The following is a 24,900-nucleotide window of genomic DNA, read 5'->3' on the forward strand; positions in this document are numbered from 1 at the left end:
AGAATTTCCTTGGGGGTTAATGAAGTTTGGTTTTTCATATAAATACAATCACAGTCACACTCAGAAACCCTGGTTGACTTCCTGAGTTGATAACCAGCTTTGTGTGACTTCTTACCTTTACAGGTTTGGTGAATCCAGATGATAGTAAGATGCTGTTCTTATGTTGAACTTGCTTCATAGTTCAGGCCTCAGAGCAGAACTGAAACTAAGGGAAAAGCAGCAGCAGAGGAGACGTAGTTCAAAAGTGGATTCAAATTCAGACACACACAGCAGATATTTAGGTTAAATAAGCAAAAACACAGCACTAAATAAACTTAACCTGGATATTGTAAATGACAAAAGTGGCTGGTCAGATGCAGCAAAGTCTACAATATCCAACATAAATGACAGAATCTATTCAAAAACAGAAGGATGCTTACTGGGAAAGCTGCAGAAAAGTGAACATTTGATAACCTCAGACAGGAAACAGGAAGTTAACTGGACAAACCGGCCACTAAAAATCAAGAATATATATACATAGGAGCTGATTGGAAGATGATGCACAGGTGAAACTAATGAGGGCGGGGCAGCCAATCACAAAGACAGGAAGTAAAACTACTAGAAATACACAAGAGAAGACATTTTAAAAGTAAAACAGGAAAATAACAAAACAATGGCCAGGAGAGTTTTCATACAGCAGTAGAGACTCAAACTGAGCTGAAATGAGACTAATGCACTTAAATTGGGCAAATAACATAAATGAAAGGGTTTGTTTTTAAATTATTTGGGTTTTTCAAGGCCCTTATGCCTTTACAGTGCAGTTTGAGAGGTTTAGAATGTTTCAAGTCTTTTTTGGCATTTTGCATCAATTCAATGTCTTTTTGCATCTGATTGTGGTCATTTTACACAGTTCTGCAGTCATTTAGTCATTTGTTTGCCTTTGTAGAATGTTTGCATCATTTTGTGTTGGTTTGTAGTTGATTTGCATTTCCTTATGGTAATGTTTAAAAATTGGTTTAAGCCTTTCTTGACATTTTGGTGCCGTTTTTGCATCTGATTGTGGTAATTTTAAACAGCTTTGCAGTCATTTGGTGTCATTTTGCTATAGTTGTACTGTTCTATTGGGTCATTTTTGTATCTTTGTGGTTTTCTTGCATTATTTTGTGTTGCTTTATAGTTGAGTTGCATTTTCCTATGGTAATTTTCAAGGTCATTGTAAGCCTTTTTGGCATTTTGCATTAATTTGGTGTCTTTTTTGCATCTGATTGTAATAATTTCACTGGGCTTAGCAATCATTTGGTGTCATTCTGCTGTTGCTGTGCTGTTCTATTGGGTCATTTTACATGTCTTAGATAGATAGATAGATAGAATCTGTTGAATGAAGCGATAGGAGAAGGTATTTAGGTCTCACTAAACATGTTTATTTAACAGCAGATTGAATATAGTACAGAGCTCTGGGTCCAGACTTCTGTCCCTGACAACAACAGAGTTCTTGTCAGTTCATGAAGTCTGACACACTATTCTTCCCCTGATCCAGCCTTATATCTAGTTTCTCAGGTGCATAAGCATTCAGGGTGTGTCTTTCTTCTGATTGGTTGTCTTCTGCACATCTGACCCCCTCCTTTGCGTATCAGCAGCCATCTTGTTTTCCTGATCTGGATGCTCTGAACCTCACAGCCATGAAGATGGTTCCCCTCTCTTTGTGGGGGAGGATGAAACCTCAGCAGTTGTTCTTATCTGTGAAACAGAGCCTCCATCATATCTTTTCACCTAGTTCTTTTCCACTCTTGCATACCTCCATATTTTTCCATCTTCATAGGCAGTGTAAAACATCATCATAAACAGTGCAAAACATTAGGAATATGATTCTATAAAAGCAAGCAATTAGTATAAAAACAGTATAAGAACTCCATTTAGAAATATCATAGAAATCCCACAATAGATAGATAGATAGATAGATAGATAGATTATTAATCCCGAGGGAAATAAAAAAGACCCCAGTGCTGCAGAAAATGACCCAAAAATCTTCTGCTTCTTGTATGTTTTCATTGGGGGCCATGAGTGTATGTGTTGGACCAATGCTCAAGAGTCACAATAAACTGTTAAATCATAGATATGGTCAACAAAAACACATGTTGTGAACCAGCAAACAGGGGTCAGTCAACAACCAACCAAACAACGAAATCCATCTTATAGCCATTTGATGGAAAGACTATGCAGAGGGCTAAAAATGAGGACCATATGAACGACATTCCCGCTCGTCCATCTGGATTCTGGGTGTGTTTGCTTGTTGTTGCCGGTGGTTTTGGTGAGTCTGGCTGATTTAGGTTGTGTTGACATTGTCCTGGCACAACCCTGAGCTCTGACTCACCCAGCTGCTGTCACTTTGACCCACGACGAGTCACATCTCACAAAGCCTCTGATCCGGCTCCCCGTGGTGTTGTTGACACCACCGAGGCCTCCAGCTGATCTCATCCAGGTGTCCTCAGGTGGATTATCGTGTTGTTAAAGCCGCTTCTGTCTCCATCCAGGTGCCACCTCATCTCGACGGAGACTCGCCGATCCGTGTGAGGCGTCTTATCCAGGGATTACACCGAGGATTGCTGCTGGATGACTCGGCCGGGGATTCCCTCTCCATGTGTGCGCGAACTATTGTGCACATACTTGAGTGCGGTCGTAGGGCTGCATGCATGTGTGTGTGTGTGTGTGTGTGTGTGTGTGTTGCTGCCTGTATTGTCTGTGTCCATTAGCGTAAGTTCGACCGCAGCCTTTCCTGTTTTTAACTTTATTAACATTCCCTCTTCCTCTGGGTGGATTTTCGAGTCCCATGATTAAATCTGTGGGACAAGCGGCCGATCGGGATCCTCACAAGTGCAGCTCTTTAGTCCAAGCGAAGGGAATTTGTAGGCGGACCGGCGAAATTGAAAAGAAAACATCGTATTAGGTGAAGCCTTAATGATCCCCATAAGGGAAATTAGGAAAAATGAGTGGTCAGGGGTGAGTTTAGAGAGTTTTGAGGAAAGAGGAAAACTCTGCAGAGACTCAAATTAAAGTTCTTTGGAAATTATTAACTGGACATTATTAAAAGTACATTTTTTTTGCTCACTGTAACACATAAATGACAAGAACTGAGTATTTAAAACCTTCTAGATAGATAGATAGATAGATAGATAGATAGATAGATAGATAGATAGATAGATAGATAGATAGATAGATAGATAGATAGATAGATAGATAGATAGATAGATAGATAGATAGATAGATAGATAGATAGATACTTTATTAATCCTGAGGGAAATTCTAATATTAATGAATGCTGCTTACAGCCATTTACAGATGACATTTGATGACTCTGCAGCAGCTTCCCTGATATCTGTGGTTGTTTTGTGCCTCTTTGCAGTAGTTTTGCATCATTTTGGATTCATTTGTGGTTGTTTTGCATCATCAGAGGTCAATCTTTGGTTTGTTTTACATCATTTGGGGTCTATTTGTGGTTGTTTTACATCATATAGGGTCAGTTTGTCATTGTTTTGCACCATTTTGGATCAATTTGCCGTTGTTTTGTATCATTTTGGGTATATTTGTGGTTGTTTTGAACCATTTTAATTCTATTTGTGGTTGTTTTGCGTCATTCTGGGTCAGGTTGTGGTTTTACATCATTTGGGGCCAGTTTGGGGTTGTTTTGCATCTTTTGGGATCTGTGGTTGTTTTGCAACATTTGGGATTTATTTGTGGTTGTTTTGCATCATTTTAGGTCTATTTGTGGTTGTTTTGCACCATTTTGGATCAATATTTGGTTGTTTTGCATCATTTGTGGTCAATTTGTAGTTGCTTTACATCATTTTAGGTCAGTTTGTGGTTGTTTTGCATCATCTGGAGTCAGTTTGTGGGTTTTTTTGCATCATTTGGTCTCTATTTCTGGTTGGTTTGCATAATTTTGGGTAAATTTCTAATTGTTTTGCATCATTTTGGGTCAATCTTTGGTTGTTTTGCATCATTTTGGGTCAATCTTTGGTTGTTTTTCTCCAGTTGGGTATATCTGTGATTGGTTTGCACAACTTTGAGTAAATTTCTGGGGGGGAGGGGTTTGTGTCATTTTGGGTCCTTTTGTTTTTGTTTTACATTTCTCTGTGGTCATTTTTTGTGTCTTTGAAGTTGTTTTACTGTTTTTTAGTTATTTTACATTTGTTCACTATATCTTTTTGTATATGTTGTGATCATATTATATGTCTTTGCAGTAATTTTGTATTTTTGAGATTGTTTGGGGCTTTTTTTGTCATTTTGCATCTCTCCAATGTCTTTTTGTATCTGATTTTGATTATTTTGTGTCACTGTGTTTGTTTTTTACTTTTCTCTAGGGTTATTTCTTTTTGTTTGCAGTTGTTTTGTGCATATTGGCAGCAATTTAGCATCTCTTTGTGGTCATTTTGCAGTCAGTTATGACCATTTTCCATCTCTTTTGATCAGTTTGTTGTTATTTTGCACCTATTGTGTGTCTCTTAATGACAAGTTGTTATGTGATAATAGTTGTTTTGCTTCTCTGTAAGTAATTTTGTGATTGTTTTGCATTTGTCTGTGGCCATTTTTTGTATCACTGTGTTTATTTTTTACCTCTGTATTTGATTATGACTGTTTTGAGTCTCTTGTGTCACTTTGTGTTTGTTTTGCATTTCTCTCTGGTCACTTTTTTCCCTTTTTGTGGTCATTTATTGGAGTCATTTTGCATCATCATTTTGTAACTCTTTATGTACATTTTGCATCTATTTTATTTGACTTTCTAACATGAAGTCTTAACATTACTGAAGTTTCTGTCATCTCCAGTGCAGAGCTGAACTCGGTGAGAGTCGACGCTGGTCTCCTGAGTCCTTTGTGGCCTTCAGTCACTTAACTCGTTGTTTTTGCTGTCTACGTTAAATATATGAGTTCTGTTTCTCCAAAGAGTAACATGACAGAAATGTTTGAGAGGCTCTGGCGGGAAGCAACATTTACTTACAGTATGATTAATGAGACGAGTTGTAACTGCATTCAGCGACATCTTGTCACAATGATTACATATTGGTGTATTTTCTTTGCAATTAATAATAAGAGCACGGTATTGTTAGCATGAATTTCCCTCAGATAGTCCCAGAGCTTGCTGAAATCAGAGCTCGGATTGAGCCATGTTTGTTTTGGTTTCAGCACCGATGGTCAGCTGCTGGCTCACTCCTTATGAGACTCCGCTGGCTTGTCGGCTTGTTCGTTGTGCCAACAGCAGAGCAAACTGACTACTGGGTATTTCTTAAAACAATGACGAGTTTGTTTAGAACACGGAGTATAACAATATGCTTTTTTCTGCGCTCGGAGTTGATTAATGTTAATGGCTGCTTGTGTGGAGACACTCATCATTTTAAGTGACCTTTTCAAACAGCCACAAACACACATATTACTGGCACAGTCGTGCACAGACACCTGGAAGCTGCCCAGTATAAACACAGTCTGATCTACTGGTCACTTAGCAGCTCAACTCGAGCAGCTAAAGGTTTAAGGTCCCAGCTTGAAAATGTCTGCGCAATATCACTTAAATGTCAAATGATTCTAACTTGTATCACTTGAGAGTAATTACATCACTTGGGGGTGTTTGCTTTAATGTAAAATTAAGACTAATAGTTTGGATTTACTACACTGAAAAATACAGGCCTCACAGCAGGAACTCAATGCAACAAACTGAGATTGAAGTCTTTCAATACTTCATCTCTCCACCATTGTTTTTGATGACAGGCTCACTCCTCCTGCTCTTTAATGGAGGCTTTGTGTTGCTCTACCCTCTTTGTTTAAATACCCCAAAGCTGCTCTCTTGGACTCAAGTCAGGCCACATACTTGTCCAGGTTGTAGGTTTTACTTTTTTCTTCTTTGAAAACTCTTGTGCAATGTTGTTGTAGTGCTTTGGATGGTTATCAGACAGAAACATTCCTCTTCTGTCAAGCTTCTGCAGTCTAGGAATCATCCTGTCAGCCAGTATTTTGGTTTATCCAAACCTTTTGCATGAATGTGGCCCAATATTATCACACTCTCACCTCCGTGCTTCACTGTCAGGACTATGCATTCACTGCAGTCCTGGTCAGGTTCATATTAAACATGCTGGATCCCATCTGTGCAGAACAAATTTATCTTGATCTTATCTCACTAAAGAATGTGCTCCAACATTAATCAGGCTTCTTGCATTGTAGACTTACACTATCACTGACTTTATTAATCCCCAGAGGGAAATTCTGTATTAGTGTCGAACAGAAAGCAAGGGTGTTTTTTTCCGACAGCAGTTTATTGAGGTTGATGTTGTGAAGTGACACGGAGCTGTCACAGAAACTCTGATTTCCACTGATAACTCCTTTCCATATTCTGAATGAGCTGTTGTCTGTTTTTCACAGCTACATTGTGACAGTAGTTCACTGTCCGTTGAGTCGTTTCAGGAGGACGCCCACTGGAGCCTGATTAGTGGTATTATGACTCCTTCTATACCTATTGATTACTGCTGTAGCTGTGTTTCCACTGTTTTTAGTTGTTCCTCCTGTGTCTTTTTCCATCTTTAAGAAGTTTCACAATCAGATTTTTTCATTTCCTCTGGCAATTCTTTTCCATGTGGAGCCATGATGTAGGCATGCAGATAAACACAGCCCATAGGTTAAACACTGAGAAAGTTCTGTTGTCCGCATGTCATTTAATAACCATGTTGATGCAGCTAGGCTGATTGTAAATCACCGGTGGACTCAGTTTAGTTTCAGTAATCACAGGTGTTTTCCCTTTTGTTGCACAGAGTTTCTTCTTTCTGGCCTGAATTGTCAATACAGTCATTCTGCAGTGTTTGTTTTTTATTGCTCATGAGAGGAAATACTCTACTGTTCAACTTAGAAATTATACAATTATTAAGAGGCAATACAATTTTTAATCATTTGACCTAATTCTCTTGTATACTGTCACTTTCTAAAGACATTATATGAACAAGTTTTGACATTTTGGTCATGGAAGGTCAGACTCTGGATGTGCTCTCCATGGTGCTGAAGTCAGGTCAAAAGTGACACATTGAAGGTCAAAGTGGGATAAATGTTGAGGTTCTTCATGTAAATTTACTTCATCTGGTGTTTGGTAAAGCAGAGAGTAAGAAATAAAGGGGAGAGAGAGTGTTGGGTTTCTTTCCTTTGGGTTGACATCATACCTGAACCAAATGACCCATTACGAGCCCTTTTATTGATTCTTATCGGGCGTGTCCTTTGATTGAATACCTCCCAACAACCTACACACTTTCACAAAGACAGTCTGGCACACAACCCCTTTTTGCCGACAGCTCATGCAGGAGATGACAGGGCCTGGTTACAGTAATAACCCGCCTGCGATCTCACGCCCATGCGTCTGCAGCATAGCCTGTAAATCTCACTCTGTTATTGTTTTAATAACACTAATGTTAGCATTAGCCAAGTGGTAAAAGCGTCAGACATCAAAAGCCAGAATCATCTGAGCTATATTGGGGTGAAGACAAAGGGCGAGGGCGCAGCTTGTGAAAATAGCTGGCCATGCTGACTCAGCAGAGGAGTGTGTGCACGACTGTGTGTGTGATTGCACAAATTTATACACTGATAGCGCAATTGTGTGGATATTTAAATGTGTGTAAGCGTGCGAATCGTCGAGCAACCTGCACAGAACAAAGCCCTCCAGCTGCTCGGTAAAACTGACTTCTCCTCAGAGCTCCATTTCCTCCAAACCACAAAGTCTCATAAAGCTAAGCACCCATAGTTAGCTAATGGCATTAACTTCTACATCGATGCCTCTGGTGCTGCTTATTGGGGGAAAACACCCTGATATATTTTCCAGCACATGACTTTGTTTTTCTGAATCAACAGCTCCACCTCTGCACCGAGCCGCCGTGGGGAGAGGAGTGTGAAATAACGTCTGATGGGGATGCAGCATCATAATACCAGAGAAGACATGAATAAAGTCCTGCACGCTGCATGTTCCACTGGAGTCATGGAATATCTGTAGGCAGCAGCAGCGAAAACACAACTCAGCAGTCCGGTTTAAGCCGCGTAGTGTGAGTTAAATTCCATAGCAGCCTTGACATGGATTGGGTCATTGCTTTTCATTGCCGTGGCCCCGTGTGTTTTTACATATGTGGGTAATAAAATAAGCCGGTAAGTTCTCTACATGTGCCAAATGGACCTATTTTATGAACCATTGGGAGCGAGATTTCTTTTCTTTCTTATATATATATATATATATATATACACACACACACACACGCACACACACACACACACACATATATATATACATATATATATATATATATATATATATATATATATATATATATATATATATATACATATATGTGTGTGTGTGTGTGTGTTGAGGGTGGGGGTCCAGTGGACGCCAAGCTTTCCATAATGTTTACTGACACAACACATTTTAATGGTTTCAGTTGAGCGCCAGGAATTGAGAAATCGAGTCACTTCAAAAGTGTGGCACGCTAAAGGAAGTCCATTGTTTACACTCATGGCTGCAGCTATTTAAATCTGCAGCAGAGTGGCCCTATGGACGCCACAGCTCCATTGTTTGGATGCTGCAAAACTCTGCATTTATTTGCATAAAATTCTTCTCAACAAAACATTCTCTCAAGCCCTTAACATGTACAGTAGAGGACACACGTGTGTAAAACCCAATATCTTTTAAATGCCAAATGATTCAAAATTAAATCACATCTCATCAACTGCATCACTTTTAAGCTGAACGGTAGAGTGTTTCTGTCTATGACCAATCAAAAGCAAACATTTTAGAGAGACTATATAAACGATTCAGGCCCCAAATTAGAAACCTTAGGGCAGCAAAAATGAAAACATCTGTAATTATTGAAACTGAACTGAGTCCACCTGTGATTTCCAATCAGCCTAACTGCATGAACATGGTACTATAATGAGCTGTGAACAGCAGAACTTTCTCAGTTTTGGACCTATGAGCTGTGTTCATCTGCATGTTTTCATCATGGCTCCAAACGGAAAAGAATCGCCAGAGGAACTGAAAAAACTGAATGTGACACTTTACAAAGATAGAAAAGGACACAGGAAGATCAACTAAAAAATCTGTGGAAATACAGTTGTAATCAAGAGGTGTAAAAGGAGCCATAGTACAACTAATCAGGGCTTCATTGGTCGCCCTCCTACAATGACAACACAGAAAGTGCACTACTTTCACAATCTACTGATCTAAAGTAGACAGGTGAAAAACTTGGCACAGGGGTTATCAGTGGAAATCAGACTTTCTGTGACAGCTCAGACTGTGTGAATGGCATTTCATAACATCCACCTCTACGGACGGCATCCAAGAAAAACACCCTAGCTTCCTCTTTGGCACAAAACTGCAAGGTGGAACTTTGCTCTAAAAAGAAGCCTCATGAACACTGGCCACAGATCAAGATAAATGCGTTGGACTCAGCATGTTTAACCGTTTGATGCGCAGCGTGGGTCAGGTGGGTCAGACCCATTTTCCATTGGATGTGGGTCATTTTTGATCCATGTTCTGCATCAAAGGGTTAATGTGAACCTGACCAGGGCTACCACAGTGGATGCATAGCCCTGACAGTGAAGCACAGAGGTGGAAGCGTTACAATGTGGGGCTACATGAGTACAAGAAAGTGTTGAGGAGATGACGTTTGTAGATGGCATCTAGAATGTCTGCAGAGGTGGATTAATGCGGCGGCATAATGCAAATATTGTACCGAACCGTTGTGGTGAAGAGGGAGCTGAGCTGCAATGCAAAGCTCTTGATTTACCATCCATCTACGTTCCAACCGTCACCTATGGTCATAAGCTCTGGGGTAGTGACCAAAAGAACAAGATCACGAGTGCAAGCGGCCGAAATGAGCTTCCTCCGGAGGGTGGCTGGGCTCAGCCTCAGAGATAGGCTGAGAAGCTTGGACATCCAGAGGGAGCTTGGAATAGAGTCACTGCTCCTTCATGTTGAAAGGAGCCAGTTGAGGTGGTTTGGACATCTGATTCAGATGCTTCCTGGTAGACTTCCTTTGGAGGTTTTCTGAGCGCATCCACGTGGGAGGAGATCATGGGCAGACCCAGAACCTGCAGGATTATGCATCTCATCTAGCATGGAAACACCTCAGGACCCCCCAGGAAGACCTGGAAAGCCTTGCCGGGGGGAGGGATGTCTGAGAAGTGGAAGAAAATGGATGGATGGATGGATGGATGGATGGATGGATGGATGGATGGATGGATGGATGGATATACCAAAAAATAAATAAATAAATAAATCCTTTTCCGCACGTAACTCCAAGATTTATCTTTGCCACAGATCATGAAAAGGAAGCCTGGTGAATGTTGAAACAGATTCTTTTGACAGATGAGATCAAATTTGTTGGGCTCAGATGGAGTCCACTGGAGTCACCTGACCAGGACTGTCACAGTGAATGCATAGTCCTGACAGTGAAGCACAAAGGTGGGAGTGTGATGATATGGGGCTGAATTAGTGCAAAAGGTTTGGATACATCGAAATACTGACTGACAAGATGACTTCCAGTCTGCAGAAGCTTGACAGAAGAGGAATGTTTCTGCATGACAACCATCCAAAGCAAAATGCCAAAATCACGCGGGTAAAAACTAAGACTAGGACAAGTATGTGGCCTGACTTGAATCCAAAAGAGCGCTTTTCGGGGTATTTTAAAAAGAAAGGAAGAGCAACACAAAGCCTCCAGCAAAGAGCAGCTGGAAAAAGATCTCTGAAGAATAGCAGAACTTATGCAGTATCCTTCACACTGAGGACGATTTAGGCAAAAAAATAAAGGTTGCCATACAAAGTATTGAAAACATCAACAAGTAGAGACTCAGTAATGAAGCGTACTGACTGTTGTTGTGTTGAGTTCCTCCTATGGGGCCTCTATGTTTAATATAGTAAATCTAAACGTTTAGTTTTTAATTTTACACAAGAGCAGATATTTAATGCTGGAATATAATTACTGTCAGGTGGTACAATTCAGCGTGATTTGACATTCAAGTGTTATATACCGTAATGTTCTTTTTAGTTAAGGCCAAGTTGAAATTACACTCCCGCCGTCAGATCAGTCAGTGCTGTACACCTCAGAAAATCACCAATCAGCTCCTCGTGCAGCTCTGCCAAGTATTTCTCCTCAACCCCCAGATTTTATTTCAAACTCTCTGTAATGTTTGAACAATGAGCTGAAAGTCGTGTGAGGTCCCAGCGCACGGCACAAACGTGTGAACCCCAGCCATTCTCTGGCCATATGCTGGTGAACGCCCAAGAACAGACAATAGAGGAATTGTTTGGCTTCGGGTCCGACATTAAAAAAGCCTCTCTTTTTCTCTAGCACACGCCGTCGGGCTTCATGGGAGACCCATCACCGCAATGATCAAAACGCCTCACACACATTACAGTGAAGTAATGAAATTCTCATCGTTACTCCACGTCGTCCCATGCAGTCTGTTTCTTGTTTATTCTGCAGGTCGCTGGTCCAAACGTCTGCTGTGAGTTAACAGGGCTGCAGCAGCAGTGGGCGGCTTCTCTATACAACCTATGTCTGTAATGAGCTGGTGGGCCGCTCCGACCGGGGTTGCAGTGGGGTAAAGGAACAGCGTGACTTCACTCTTTGGCCACGACGGCGAAGATGGTGGAGATGATCGAGTTGCACGTCACAATAATATCACAGTCAGGGTGGCCCGTTCATCGGGTTACAGAGCGACGCGACATAATCCTGCTGAAGCTGAGTCACTGCAAACAACAGCAGCACAGTCAGGTTATCTAAATACACTGGAAAAACACAATCTAAACTCTCTAATTTTATGGAAGTTTTGCTCTTCATTTCACAGATGTTTTCTGTGTTTTTGAAATAAAATATCATAGGTTAAAAAATATATCATAATTGTGTACATCTACACTGTATAACTCTTTTACTGTACAGTCTATTGAAATATAAGATCATATTGATCAAATTTTGAATTAGAATTTCCATGCGTTATGTCCCTGTGAAGTAGGGGACGAGGAGAGTAAGAAAAGATGTTGTGAAAAACCTAATAAACTAATCTAAACCTGAACTGGAAAAGAAAATCCCATAAAATTTCTATTTCTAAAGAGAAAATTTGCTTTTGGATTCATAGATGCTTTTGTAATTTTGAAATATGAGAATTTTTCTTTTTACAACAATAGATCACTCATCATTGTTCACACCTAAACTGTAAAAATACATCTGTAATTTTGCCAAATTTTTACTTTAAACTGTACAGACTATTGAAACACGAGATAAAATCGATACAATTTTAAATTAGAAAATTTATGTATCTGATGAAGTAACAATAAAAACTGAACTTAAAATGTAACTAACTGTAAAAAAAAAATGTTTTTAAAAAATTTCTAGATGTTTTTTTTTCATTTTTGAAATACACAAAAGTGTCAAAATTACAAAAATAGATCAAATCATCAGTCATTCATCAAAAAAATGACAAAATTTCTGTCTGATAAAATAACACAAAATTTGTAAAACTTCTAAAAAAAATATTGTATCAGATTTCTATTTTTTTTTAAATATTTGCTTTTTGATTCAAAGATGTTTTGGTATTATTAAAATATGATTAAAAAAATCAACAGAACTACAAAAATAGATCGGTCAACAATGTGCACACCTAAACTGTAAAAAAACATCTGTAAGTTACCTAATTTTCTTGTTAAAAAAAGAAATACAAGAAAATATTGACACAATTTAAAAACAAAAATTATAGGTCTAACAAAACAACATTAAAAACCTGAAACTGGAAAAAAAAATCTCATCAAATTTCTATTTTTAAAGAAAAAAGGTTCTTTTCACTTCATGTTTTTTTTAATTACACGAAAATATCACTAAAACTACAAAAATAGATCCGTCATCAGCGCACACCCCTACACTGTAAAAATATCTGTAATTTTTCTCTACACAATATTAAAATGCATGAAAATATTTATAAAAAATAGCAACAAATGAATTTGCATGTCTAAGAAAATAACATTAAAACCTCAAACTGTAAAAAAGAAATTCAAAAATCTATTGAAGATATTTCCTTTTTTCTTAGTAGAATGAAGTGTTAAGCTGAAGTTTAAAACTGCAAAAAATATTTGTAAAATTAGACAGAATTAGTGGCAATTAACTTTTTGTTCGGTTATTTGATGTTTTCATCATAAAAATGTGGAATAAATATGTTGTCTTCAGTATAATATCTATTTTTTTATCACATATTTATATTTTTGGCAATTTCATTGTTTTTACATATATACATAACATCATAAAATAGATTCTCATACAGAATTAAGGCTAAAAACCTATTTTAAGTAGGGAAATTTACAGTTTTATTATGCAATAGTTATTTTACAGTATGTTTGGTGCCCCAACTACTGAAATATTACGATTTGTTGTTTTACAGTGTACACAAGAAACACTGTTACAAAAGTAGTTTTTTTTTATTAAAACATACACAAACATAAATTAAAAAAAAAAAAAAACACTGAATGGAAAAATCTAAATCAGATGAAGATCTTGGTATGCTACAATCTTGTAGGAGAATCAACAAACATAAATATATAATTTGAAATGAAGCCCTTGTGTTTTAATAACAAAAAAGCGTGTCTACTATTTCCTCTAATTGCTGCATAATGAATGTCGTACAGACATAAAATATAAATGATTTTTTTTTACAGCCGAAAGGTCACTGTAACAATGACCCGCCTCTGTACTTCTAGAGCTAATAAATAAATATTTATTGCATATTCCCATTTACCTCACTGAAGAGCCAAATGAAAAAACAAAAAAATTAAGTTAAAAGATGAACCAAACTCAACTTGGCTCCTCTAGTTAAAAAAAAAAAGACAAGTCATGTCGTTCAGACAGTCCAGCTATCTGCATCGCTAGTTGATCGTCATAAACAAAAACTAACTGATGTCATTTTGTCCTTAGTTTAAATGACGTTGTCGTGTAAATGCCTTCAGTGAAGCAGGCAGCTTAAGACAGAAAACTGGGTAACAAATGAATTTTTGGAGCAAACACGCAACAACGTCAGAGCCAAAGGGAATCTTTAAGTTTCAGAGGTCTTGAAAGAAATCGAACGGTGCTGCCGAAGCCGTGAAGACGCCTCGTTGCCTGCCGTGTTCACACTTCCAGAAACTTTCAGGAAAACATTTATGCGTTCGCTGCTGCGGGTCAGACGCATGCCTGGGAGGCTTGTTATTTTTATCCTGTGATAATCTGCTAAGTACAAGCAGATGCTCCATCGCTCTACAACACTCTTTTTGGACATTCTTCCCAACAATCTGCACTGATAAATCCTTTCTCACTGCACTTCCTGCCAACAAACTAACTTCCTTAGTCGCTCCCTCGCGGCTTGTTTAATTAGTGCATAAACACATGTCAATTCTTAAGTCTAAATGTTGTAATCTGAAATGAAATGTATTGAAATTTCCCAACAGAAACCACAATACTTACAAAAAAACTAAAAAGTCCAATAAAACTCCAGTGCTATTTTGGATGTGTCTATTTGCAGGGAGAAAGGGAGAAAGTGGAAAGACAAGTTTCTGAAAACCTTTTTTTCCATTCTCATGAAACGCTGAATGAAGAGCAACAAAATGAATCTAAACACAAATGTACAATTATATATATTTAAAAAAAAAACATTTTTTTTAAAACAAAAACAATATTATAAATCACTAACAGTGGTTCTGTGGCATATCAAATGTTCAGTAGCATGTCCGCTCCACACGTGTTTGGGGTTCAGTTGCCCAACTTTATGGCGCCAAAATACGTCCCTTCGCCCTCCCGGTCCAGCATCCAGGAGTTGGACACGTTGACGAACAAGGCGTCCCCCTTGTCCAGCCGGACCCCTCGGCCCTGCTGGGAGCAGTACATGCTGTAGGTTGTGTTGTGCCAGCGCATGGTGCTGCCCGTCTTCATCAGCATCTGGGCCTTGCTGGTCTGTTTGATGCTGTCGCGGTAGACGTACTGGATGAGCTGAGCGTTGCGAACGAGCTCCGCGATGAGCCGGACCTGACCGCTGTCCTCCGACTGCGAAAGGTTGTAGAAACGGAAGCAGATGTTTGTGTAAACGTAGTAGAAACCGGCCTCCATCACCAGCAATTTGCCCTTCTGGTAATCCATCCTGTTGCGGTATGACTGCTCCTCGTCCCAGTCGATGGTGACGGCCTTCGGGTATGGGTCGACTCCTGGAGAGAAGAGAAAAAAAAAAAAAACAAGTTAGGGTTGGTTCATTCACCTGGTCAATATCTTCATTCACTGAATGAGGTTGCAGCGATAAAACTTAAGAAATGTCTTTGTTAGGAGGAACTTGCACTGTTCAATCAAAATATGTATTTCCTAAACACACTAGGACATGTAGGTTTTTGGACTTATTTGTCCCCCCAAAAGGCTCATTTTAAAAGTTGATTACACTACCATTCAAAAGTTTGTGGTCACTTAGAAATGTCCTTATTTTTGAAAGAAAAGCAGTTTTTTCAATGAAGATAACATTAAATGAATCAGAAATACATCCTAGTAAATGACTATTCTAGCTGGAAACAGCTGATTTTTAATGGAATATCTCCATAGAGGTACAGAGGAACATTTCCAGCAACCATCACTCTTGTGTTCTAATGCTACACTGTGTTAGCTAATGGTGTTGAAAGGCTCATTGATGATTAGAAAATCCTTGTGCAGTTTTGTTAGCACATGAATAAAAGTATGAGATTTCAGGGAAAACATGAAATTGTCTGGGTGACCCCAAACTTTTGAACTGTAGTGTATATATATCAAAACTCAAATGAAAACCTATGGAAGGCTCATTGAAGGTTTTATTACATCTTCTTTTCTGAAGTACATTCTTTAAATTAGCCCTGCTTTAGCGCATTAATTGCCAATTATGTTGCTATAAGTTGACATTTTTGAGTTTATTATTATCCAACTCAGTCCAGTGTGATAGTTTTCGTGTGCATTTGTTTTGTAATATTGTTGATCAGTTAAAGCCATTTTATCCGATTTGAAAATTAAAAATGTGTATCTGCACAGTTCAGTTCAAATATATATTTTACCTTTCGCAATATATGATTTTAACATTATTTTTAATGGAGCTGATTTATTATGGGCTAACTTTTTTTCTGGTTTCATGGCTTGTGCAGTTATAGATCCATAAGTGTGATGTTTACCATCTTACGATGTACTGATATCGTTTTTTTAAATATATATTAAAAAAAAAAAAAAAAAAACTTTTAGGGGGCAAACGGGTAAAAATCTATATTTTCCCTTTCCTAATGTGTTTAGCACAAGTGGGAAAATATCCGATAGCAAGCTAATGTTCATTTACTTAGACTCACAATTTAGAAAACAGTGGGAGCTAACGGGTAATGCTAATTGCTGGCATGCTTTGGTATTAGCATTTTTGTCCCATTACTGTGTAATTTTAGGTACTTTGCAATATTTTTTTGAAATATAGTTTTAAATCATCCCACTTCCCATATTAAACACCACTTGGACCAAATATGACTATATTCTATTTCTATTTATCAGTTAGCTAGCTGATATAGTAACTAGCTAATTGATAAGTTTGTCAATATATTAGCAAGCAAACATTAGCTTTATCAGTTGGTGCTGTTAGCTATATACCTTGCAGTTACTATATATAATTAACTAAATCTCTGTGAAAACTAGTTTTTGTTTTAATTGTTATGTAAATCTCTACTTAGCAACATTTACACAAAAAACATGCAGATGCAACAAGCTTCTTTAAGTCACACTTTAACAAACTTAACTACTACTACATCTCACTTCAGTTTAAAAAACCCATTTAATGACATTTATGCAAAGGGAAATGAGGAAAACTCCTGATTATGCTAACTTACCTGACTTCATTTAATGATTTAATGATAAGTCAATATGCACTTGGCAAACATTTACATTAAAAACATGCCAACAGTGAGAATGCAAAGTTGCTGTGAAGATATTGTCCAAAATAACTCTTTAAGGGGTCAACTGATGTATTAGGCTTAGCTGTTGACGTGTCTCATGGGAGTTTAAAAAATACATTTTCCTTTGACATTATTTAAGGAGAAGTAAATATCCACTTAGCAAACATTTGCATGATGAACAAGCTAATGTTAAACTGCAAGGCAAATGTGGTGCGACCAACTTCTTTAGCACAAAGTCTGCAACAAAGCCAGAATGAGATGCATTTGTGGTACAACATAGAGCTCAAAAAGTAACCAAAACATGACTTAAATATGGAAAAGCTGCAACTTTTGGATAAATATGTCACAAAATACCATTTTAAATGAAGTTTTGTGGTGCAACAGATTCTCAAGACATATGGGAACATTACATTTCAACACCATTCCCACTGAAATCAGGACTCATATTGCAATATCTGTCAATGTGACTATTATTTTATTTTGTGCATACCGTTCAGCCCCAGTGCAATAACAATAGGACGATAAATCAAGTGGACTCACTCTTGTGCTCCTCGTTTTGCCGGCTGATCAGTAGATGGGCTGCCGGCAGGTTTTCTCTCTGAGCTTTGCACCGTCTGTTTTTCCTGGTGTCTCTCAGGGCGTTGAGCACCGGCTCCGTCTGCACCTCCTGCAGGAAAAAGGAAAAGCTCATTTAACAAAACACTCGACTGACAGACGAAAGGCTTGAAAAAACACTCGCGTCTCTTGTTTCAATGCAAGAAGCTGCTAAACTTCACCGTAAAAGACTCGAGAACTAACCTGCACCCACGACTACATGACTTGGACACATTTCAGCAGATTTGTCCTGCTGTCTTTTTGAATAAGCGTCTGTTTATCTGCAGATTTGAGTGCATGTATTGTATTCTGCATCCCCTTTGGTGAGCCGGCTAACTTCTTCTCCCCTCCTGATGAGTGTAACCTTTCAGAAAGATTGTGCTTCTCGCGGATTTGGCACAAATCGTGTCTGGACTGCGTTCAGAACCCGAGTGCTGATTCTATTCAAGGCCAGTGACGCCGCCGTGCAGTCAGTCTGAGCCCGGCTGTCCTCAGGCAAGACCCAGCATATACACTCAAGGAAAACATGGTTTCCAAGCAAGTAAACAGTCGGTGCACGGCAGCTGCCAACTCTCCTACACATCTGGCAGGAGGTTCAAATATCAGGTGTGTTGTTTTCGACCTACATGGTTGCACTGACGAAAGGGCGAAGCCACGTTGCACTTTTTACCCACTGAATCGTCTTTAAAGTGCGCATTGATTCAGTTAGTTTGTTTAGACTGAAGGCTCATTGTATCCCGAAGGCGTTTGAACTTGTTTTTATGGTTTTTAGAGTAGTGTTCTATGATCCAATAATCTGTTGGCGATACCATCTCGCCCCAACGCCTGAGCCAAACCCCCCCCCTCAAAAAAAAAAAAAAACACAACAAAAAACAAAAGGGAAAGTGTTGAAATGGCTCGAAAGTTCAAACCCATACACAAACAAAGTGCATTCCAAATAAACTCATCTCCAGCACCAGGCCCGCCAACGCCGTTAGCGTGGTGTTGCAACACACTGCACCTGTACTGTGCTAATATTACTCCTCTATCCACACAACCCCAGTCAGGACTAATTTGATGTCAATCTAAGATTAGCAAGCACCGAAAACAATTTGCTGCACAAACATGTTTATAAGGCAGCGTCTTGAAGGGAGACAGGGGTAAACGATGTCTTGCCAAGGCTGCAAAGTAATTGCGAGCTCCCGGTTGGCAATGCATTGTGGGATCTATCTTGATTTGTGGCGAGACCACGTCATACCTCGGCAACCAGACAGACGAGATCATTTAGACAAAGTAGCAGCAGCTTCCTAATCTGCAGCGCGATATGGAGCCTTGAAATGTGCAAGACTGGGTTCATGCGACGCCGCAGTGCATGCAGGCTGCAGCTCAGCCCTTTAACTACACACCACATACATCAGTCAACATGTCTATTATGTTGATGGGTGGTTTCTGAGATGCTGCACTTGGAACAAAAGTGCTCCACTCAGAGGAACAGAGAAACCGGCCACCAAAGCAGCAGCAGCAGAGCGCCTCTCTGTTTCGTCCTTAGATTCTAAACATTCACATCCACAAAGTTCAGACCAACCGCAGGCCGAACCCGGACCTGCCCGTCCCTGTCGCATCAAAGCAGCAGAAATGCCTGACCTGACAGCTGTCAACGGAGGCCCAACCCCAGCAGACGCGGCTAAGTGGCTAAGTGGACACCTCGTAAGGCTCCCAGCATGCCTCGCTGTGGGAACCGGCCGACACAATGAGCTCCTCGGTCTGGCTGGGTGGTTTGCGTTAGCGCTCCACCAGGGAGACCCGCGGCAAACACAAATACATCATTTCAGAGAGCATTATGGGAAACCAAACACTGGCGAAGCGGAGCAGTGCTTTTATTTGGTCTCGTTTTACTTCATGGATGGGTTTTTATTTTTTTGTTGTTGCTTTTGCTCAGCAGAGCCCGAGCCAAAAGACGGGCGGCGACTTCCAACAGGGGAATTAGACAAAAAATATGACTTCAACAATTAGGAATCCCTACTTTATAACTCCCTCATGCTGCTACTGATCAGCGTAGAGACCACTGACGCCAGCGAGTGACTCACCAGGAGCTCCACGCTGTAAACTCCTCCTGCTTCGTGAGATTAATCAAACTTGCGGAAAAAGGCTGTTTGACTGATATCAAAAGGCGGAGAGGTGTTTTCCCTGCAGCGGTCTGACCTCTCTGCAGCCTCTCTGACCACCCTGGCTTTTTGTGCTTGCTGTACAGAAGCTGAAAACACACCCGTGGGAAAATCTCAACTCCTGTCAGTGCAAAACTGCAGATGATTATCTTATTTAGTTGTTTATTTTTTTTTCCTTTTTAATTCAGAACATGAAGCTAGCAGAGGAGCTGGACTTCCCCAGGAGGAAATACCTGGTTTGCTTCGAAATCTTGTTAAAGAGGATTACAGCTAGAGGCTTTATTTTTTTTTCCCTTTTTAGCACCAATTAGGGTGAAATCAGTCAAAAGCAGCAGTCGTGCATGTGTGAGGGGTTGCAGCAGGAGGTGTTTGGAAGGCAGTTTATCTGAGGGTTGGACTCACCTCTATGGGCCGGTGTGGAGCCGTGGACAAATCTACCTGCAGACAGAAACAGAAGGAGGTTAATAAACACCAGAAGGTTCCTCATTCCAGTGTAAGCAAATCAAAACCTAAAGTTATCTGGAAGCTCAGTTTTTCCTCTTGTAATCTGTGAATCTCAACTTTTTTTTTTTTGCACATCAGCAGCTTTTTTCCCTGCACATTCCTGCATCCTGCTGAGCAGATTCCAGCTCCTCAATCTGCATCTCCAGGAAGCCCTACAGGTGTTGGAGGGCAGACGGTGGCCCACCGCCAACTAAAAACTCAAACTGTACTGACTCATGCTGAGAGTGCAACCAGATGTCATGGAATTCAGGATCCAAGAAGGACTCCGAGCAGCTGCTGAGCACTCGAGGAACCATTTCTTCTTGCTATTATCACCCCAACATGATCAAAGTATTAAATCTCTGCCTCTTTCTGCTCCTTTCTTTCCCTCCCTCCTTTGGTTTTTATTCCCACTCTGGCCCACCTCCACGTACATAACTATAGCTACTACCACACTGCAGCGTGTTTATGCCAAAGACAAGCCAAAGAAATTCAAACACACAAACAGAATAAGAGCCGGAGAGGCTGGAACGGAGGCAGAGATGCTCCCCAGGTGAACCCGGACGGGGAGGACATGCGGTCTGCGCACTTGGCTTGTTCCAACACGACAATTATTCAACTTCCACAAAACAAATCTTGGCACAATGTAAATGTTATTTTTACACGATGGCAGCTCTGCAAACATGACGAGAGGCAGAAGCAGTCCGATAACAATCTGAGCACAACATCCATCCAGCTCCGCTTCTGCTCGCATGAATCACAAATGCGCGCCCCGGATGGCATGTAAACACGAAAAAGCAGCTGCAGAATCCGAGTCTCAAAGCAAAACATCACTTTACTGCAAAGTCTGACATTTGTCTCTTGCAGCGGAGGAGATGTTATCGCTGCACATTAGCTGGAAAATCTCTCTGAAACATGTAAAGTTTCACCAGAGCTCCATGAGATGATATCTGCGCCTTCAAAGAGACAAAGCGTGGCGCACAAGAACGGCACAACTTTGCGCTTTTTTCTCCTTTTTCCCCCTTCCACCCTGACTCGTGTGATTGCTTCACTTCTAAGCGCCGCCGGCTTGTGACATTTTATGGTGTTATAAAATTGCGCAAATCTCTCTTAACTCGCCCGAAGCCTGGAGCTGTTGACAGTAGTTTGAAAGTAAATATTTACGCGCAGCCAAAGTTCGCCGAATGACGCACGGCGCGCCAGAGACCAAAGCACCAAACCCGGACCACACAGAGTGACAGCAGCCGACATACCTCTTGCAAATAGCCTGTGAGGTGTAATAAGATCGCCACGCTGGAAGCCACCTGAAGCAATCCCATAACTGCGAGGGTCCCGAATAGCAGCGGCCGGTACGTGGGCTCCGAGTTCTGCACCGGGTGGAAGCGGTGCTGCGCCGCCTCGATGTCCACGGTGTTCCGCAGGTAGCCTCGGTACTCGCTGTGCGTAGCTGCCATGGTGCGCAGTTTGTGTGCCGTTCCGCTCCGGGCCAGACTCAACGGACCTAAGTGCGCACGGCGGCTATAGTCTGCGGTGGGAGGGCTGAAGGAGGCGAGCAGCCAATCACAGGAGGAGCAGAGAGCGGACCGGAGCGGGATCGTGAACCGGATCGACCTGAGCGTACGACAGGTAAAGCGCGCGTTTTATGGCTTCAGCCACGTTAACAATGAGATCCGCCCCTCCGAGCGTCCACACCCACCCGTGACACACAAGCCGGCGGGACACGGAGGAGCACGAATCAAAGCAGCAGCAGCAGCAGCAGAGTGCACTGTAAAAAATAAATAAATAAAAGTTTTATTGGACTGAGTTCACAAACTTAATGCAAAATAACAATAAAAACTTACAGCTGTGAAGCAGCAGAAAATTAAGTTTTGCCATATGAAGACTATTTTGTATATTTCATTTTAATTTATAGGTCGAACCAGTCAAATTCAAAGTTTAATACTGTTTTATATATACATTTTTATTTTTCACACATTTTGGAAATACTCTAACCTTGTTAAAATTGCTCAGACTGACTTCACAAAATTTAAAAACATGCAGCTGTGAATGAGCAGAAAATTTCCACATTTAAAAAAAAAATAGAAATTGACATTTTTAAAAAATATATATATATATATAAAAGTATTTTTAATTCAAAAAGACAGTTTCAAATTCACAAATATTGCCTTTTAATGTATTAGGCAAACCAGTCAATTTTAAAATTTAATCCTGTTTTACATATTTTTATTTTCACATATTTTAGAAATACACAAAAATATCAATAGAATTACAAAAGCAGAGTGAGTTCACAAACTTAATGCAAAATAAGAATAAAAACCTGCAGCTGTGAATGAGCAGAAAAATAATCTTTAACCTAAAAAGACAAAACACACAAATATTTCCTTTTAATTTATTAGCGGAACCAGTAAAGTATATAGCTGAATATTGTTTCATATATTTACATTTTTATTTTCACAGATTTAAAAAAAATACTCAAAAATATCAATAAAATGACAAAAACCAACGAGTTCACAAACCTAAAGCAAAATAACATTAAAAGCCTGCAGCTGTGAATGAACAAAATTAATTGTGAACCATATTTCAATTTAATGTATAGTTGGAACACAGCCAAATTTAAAGTTTAATACTGTTTTACATATTTAAACTTTTATTTTTGCAGATTTTACAAATATACAAAAATATCAATAAAATTACAAAAACTTAATCCAAAAAATCTTAAAAACCTGCAACTGTAAATAAGCAAAAACTATTATTTTTAACCTAAAAAGAATATTTGAAATATTTCCTTTTACATAATTTTATTTTTACAGATTTTACATAAAAATATCAGCAAAATTACAAAAATTTAGTTCACAAACCTAAAGCAAAATAAAATTAAAAACCGGGAACTGTGAATGAGCAGAATTTCCACAATTTTTGAAATGGAAATTGCCTTTTTTAAAAATATATTTTTAACCTAAAAAGACAGTTTCAAATTCACATATATTTCCTTTTAATCTATTAATTAAACCACTCAAATTTAAAGTTTAACAGTGTTTTACATGTTATAATTTAGATTTTCACAGATTTCAGAAATATACAAAAATATCAATAAAATTACGAAGCAGACTTAGCTCACAAACTTAATGCAAAATAAAATTAAAAGCCCACAACTGTGAATGAGAAGAAAATGTCCACATTTTTGAATGAAAAATGACTATTTATATTTTTTACATGTATTTTTTTAAGCCTCAAAAGACTCTTAAAATACATTTGGACATGTACCATAATTTCAATAATATTTATTTAATTATTTTAATACATGTAAATATCCATAATGAGCATTAAAAAGTCCAATAAATAAAAATTAGTGCATGTAAAAAGGAATTTTCATTTTAGAAAAAGACCCTTTTATTGTTGTTGTTTTGACACCATAGCTGACAGAATAATATTTTTTACTTTTTACATAGTGTATGAACACATGCAAAAAAAATAGAATATATAGATTTAATTTCTTAAAGTGTAAATGAATAAATAAATTGTCTTTGAAATATTTAATGGATATTGCAATTTAAATGGGAATTTATTGGTATTATTTTTTTATTTTGTTTACATAATTTATAAACATTCTGTATGAATGCTGTTTTTAGTAGCAGTGATTTTTTTTAGAGAAGTGGTCAGACTCAGGACAATACTCACATTCTTTTTTTTTTATTATTTTTTATATTTTTTTAATGATATTTTTAAAGAAAATCACAGTTCACTGTAAAATTGTTGTAATTTTAAATACTTTTAAAAAATATGATAATAGAATTAAAAGTACAGTTAAGTTCTCTTCAGGAACATTGATGCTGTTTTGTCGTAACTTATGCGGGTTTTCTGCGAAAACAGGAAGACCATTGAAGATCAAACCAGTCCTGTTTGCTAAATATCTCAAAATTGTTATTCATGCATGAATCACTGACAAAGTCTTCTACTCAGGAAATGGAAATAAAAAAGTCCCTGGCAGGCTTCCAGCTCTGTGGAACGCAGCACAATGACAGTAATTGGTGATAAGTTCTGATGAGAAACCAGCCCCCTCATGGCATCCTTCACTTGCAATGAATTTTCAAATTGAGCTTTGACATATTTGCTGCTTAAAGGACAATAAATGGACCACTCAGTGTGCCACAGTCGCCGCATGACGCACAACAATGATGGAAAATGATCAATTTTTGTGTCCAGCTTTCCTCACAAAATCTCAGTGGGTCTTTTTATTTGCACAGGAATGCAGGTTTGACAGCATTTTCTACATTTTATACAACTAAAACAAACAACCATTTTTTTCTCACAATATCTTGAAATAAAATTAAATATTAGACCAAAATTGGCATTTGGCAAGTCAACATAGTTGGTAAAATGTTTCAGATAACTGACAAACATGACTCAGAATACTTCCATAGATCATGACTGAATGTGGTACATAACTGGTCATATTAAATCATATGTTAATATATAGGAAGGTAAAGTCAAGTTAGGTTTAAGGACTAACTGTGGAGCTTTATTTAAGGTGGCACCACAGCTGATGCTGTAGTTCTGCATGATGGCAACTTGTGAAATTCCCCGCTGCATGCTAAGAGACGTGTAGTTTCCTGCTGTACAACTTTTAGGCGTGATGATGACAAGTTTAAGAGTAGAAAAACTGACATTTCCTGCGTTTTACAGCCCCTGGTGTGGTTTGTTTTCACCATGGTGAGAGGTGAAGATCTTGGTGTTCCG

At 39.0% G+C, this 24,900-nt stretch overlaps 1 protein-coding gene across 1 annotated transcript; it reads right to left on the minus strand.

The window, feature by feature from the left end:
* Positions 1-13,437: 13,437 nt before the first annotated feature.
* tnfsf11 (TNF superfamily member 11) lies at positions 13,438-21,787 on the minus strand. The gene is made up of 4 exons (XM_023269803.3): positions 21,417-21,787; positions 20,083-20,118; positions 17,483-17,609; positions 13,438-15,208 (listed from the first exon to the last, which is right to left on the minus strand). Exons 1-4 carry the CDS (start codon positions 21,615-21,617, stop codon positions 14,760-14,762), a joined length of 813 nt encoding a protein of 270 aa, XP_023125571.1. The 5' UTR covers positions 21,618-21,787; the 3' UTR covers positions 13,438-14,759.
* Between the last annotated feature and the right edge of the window lie 3,113 nt (positions 21,788-24,900).

This window comes from Amphiprion ocellaris, chromosome 11 (assembly GCF_022539595.1).
Source record: "Amphiprion ocellaris isolate individual 3 ecotype Okinawa chromosome 11, ASM2253959v1, whole genome shotgun sequence".
In the NCBI taxonomy this organism is placed as follows: domain Eukaryota; kingdom Metazoa; phylum Chordata; class Actinopteri; family Pomacentridae; genus Amphiprion; species Amphiprion ocellaris.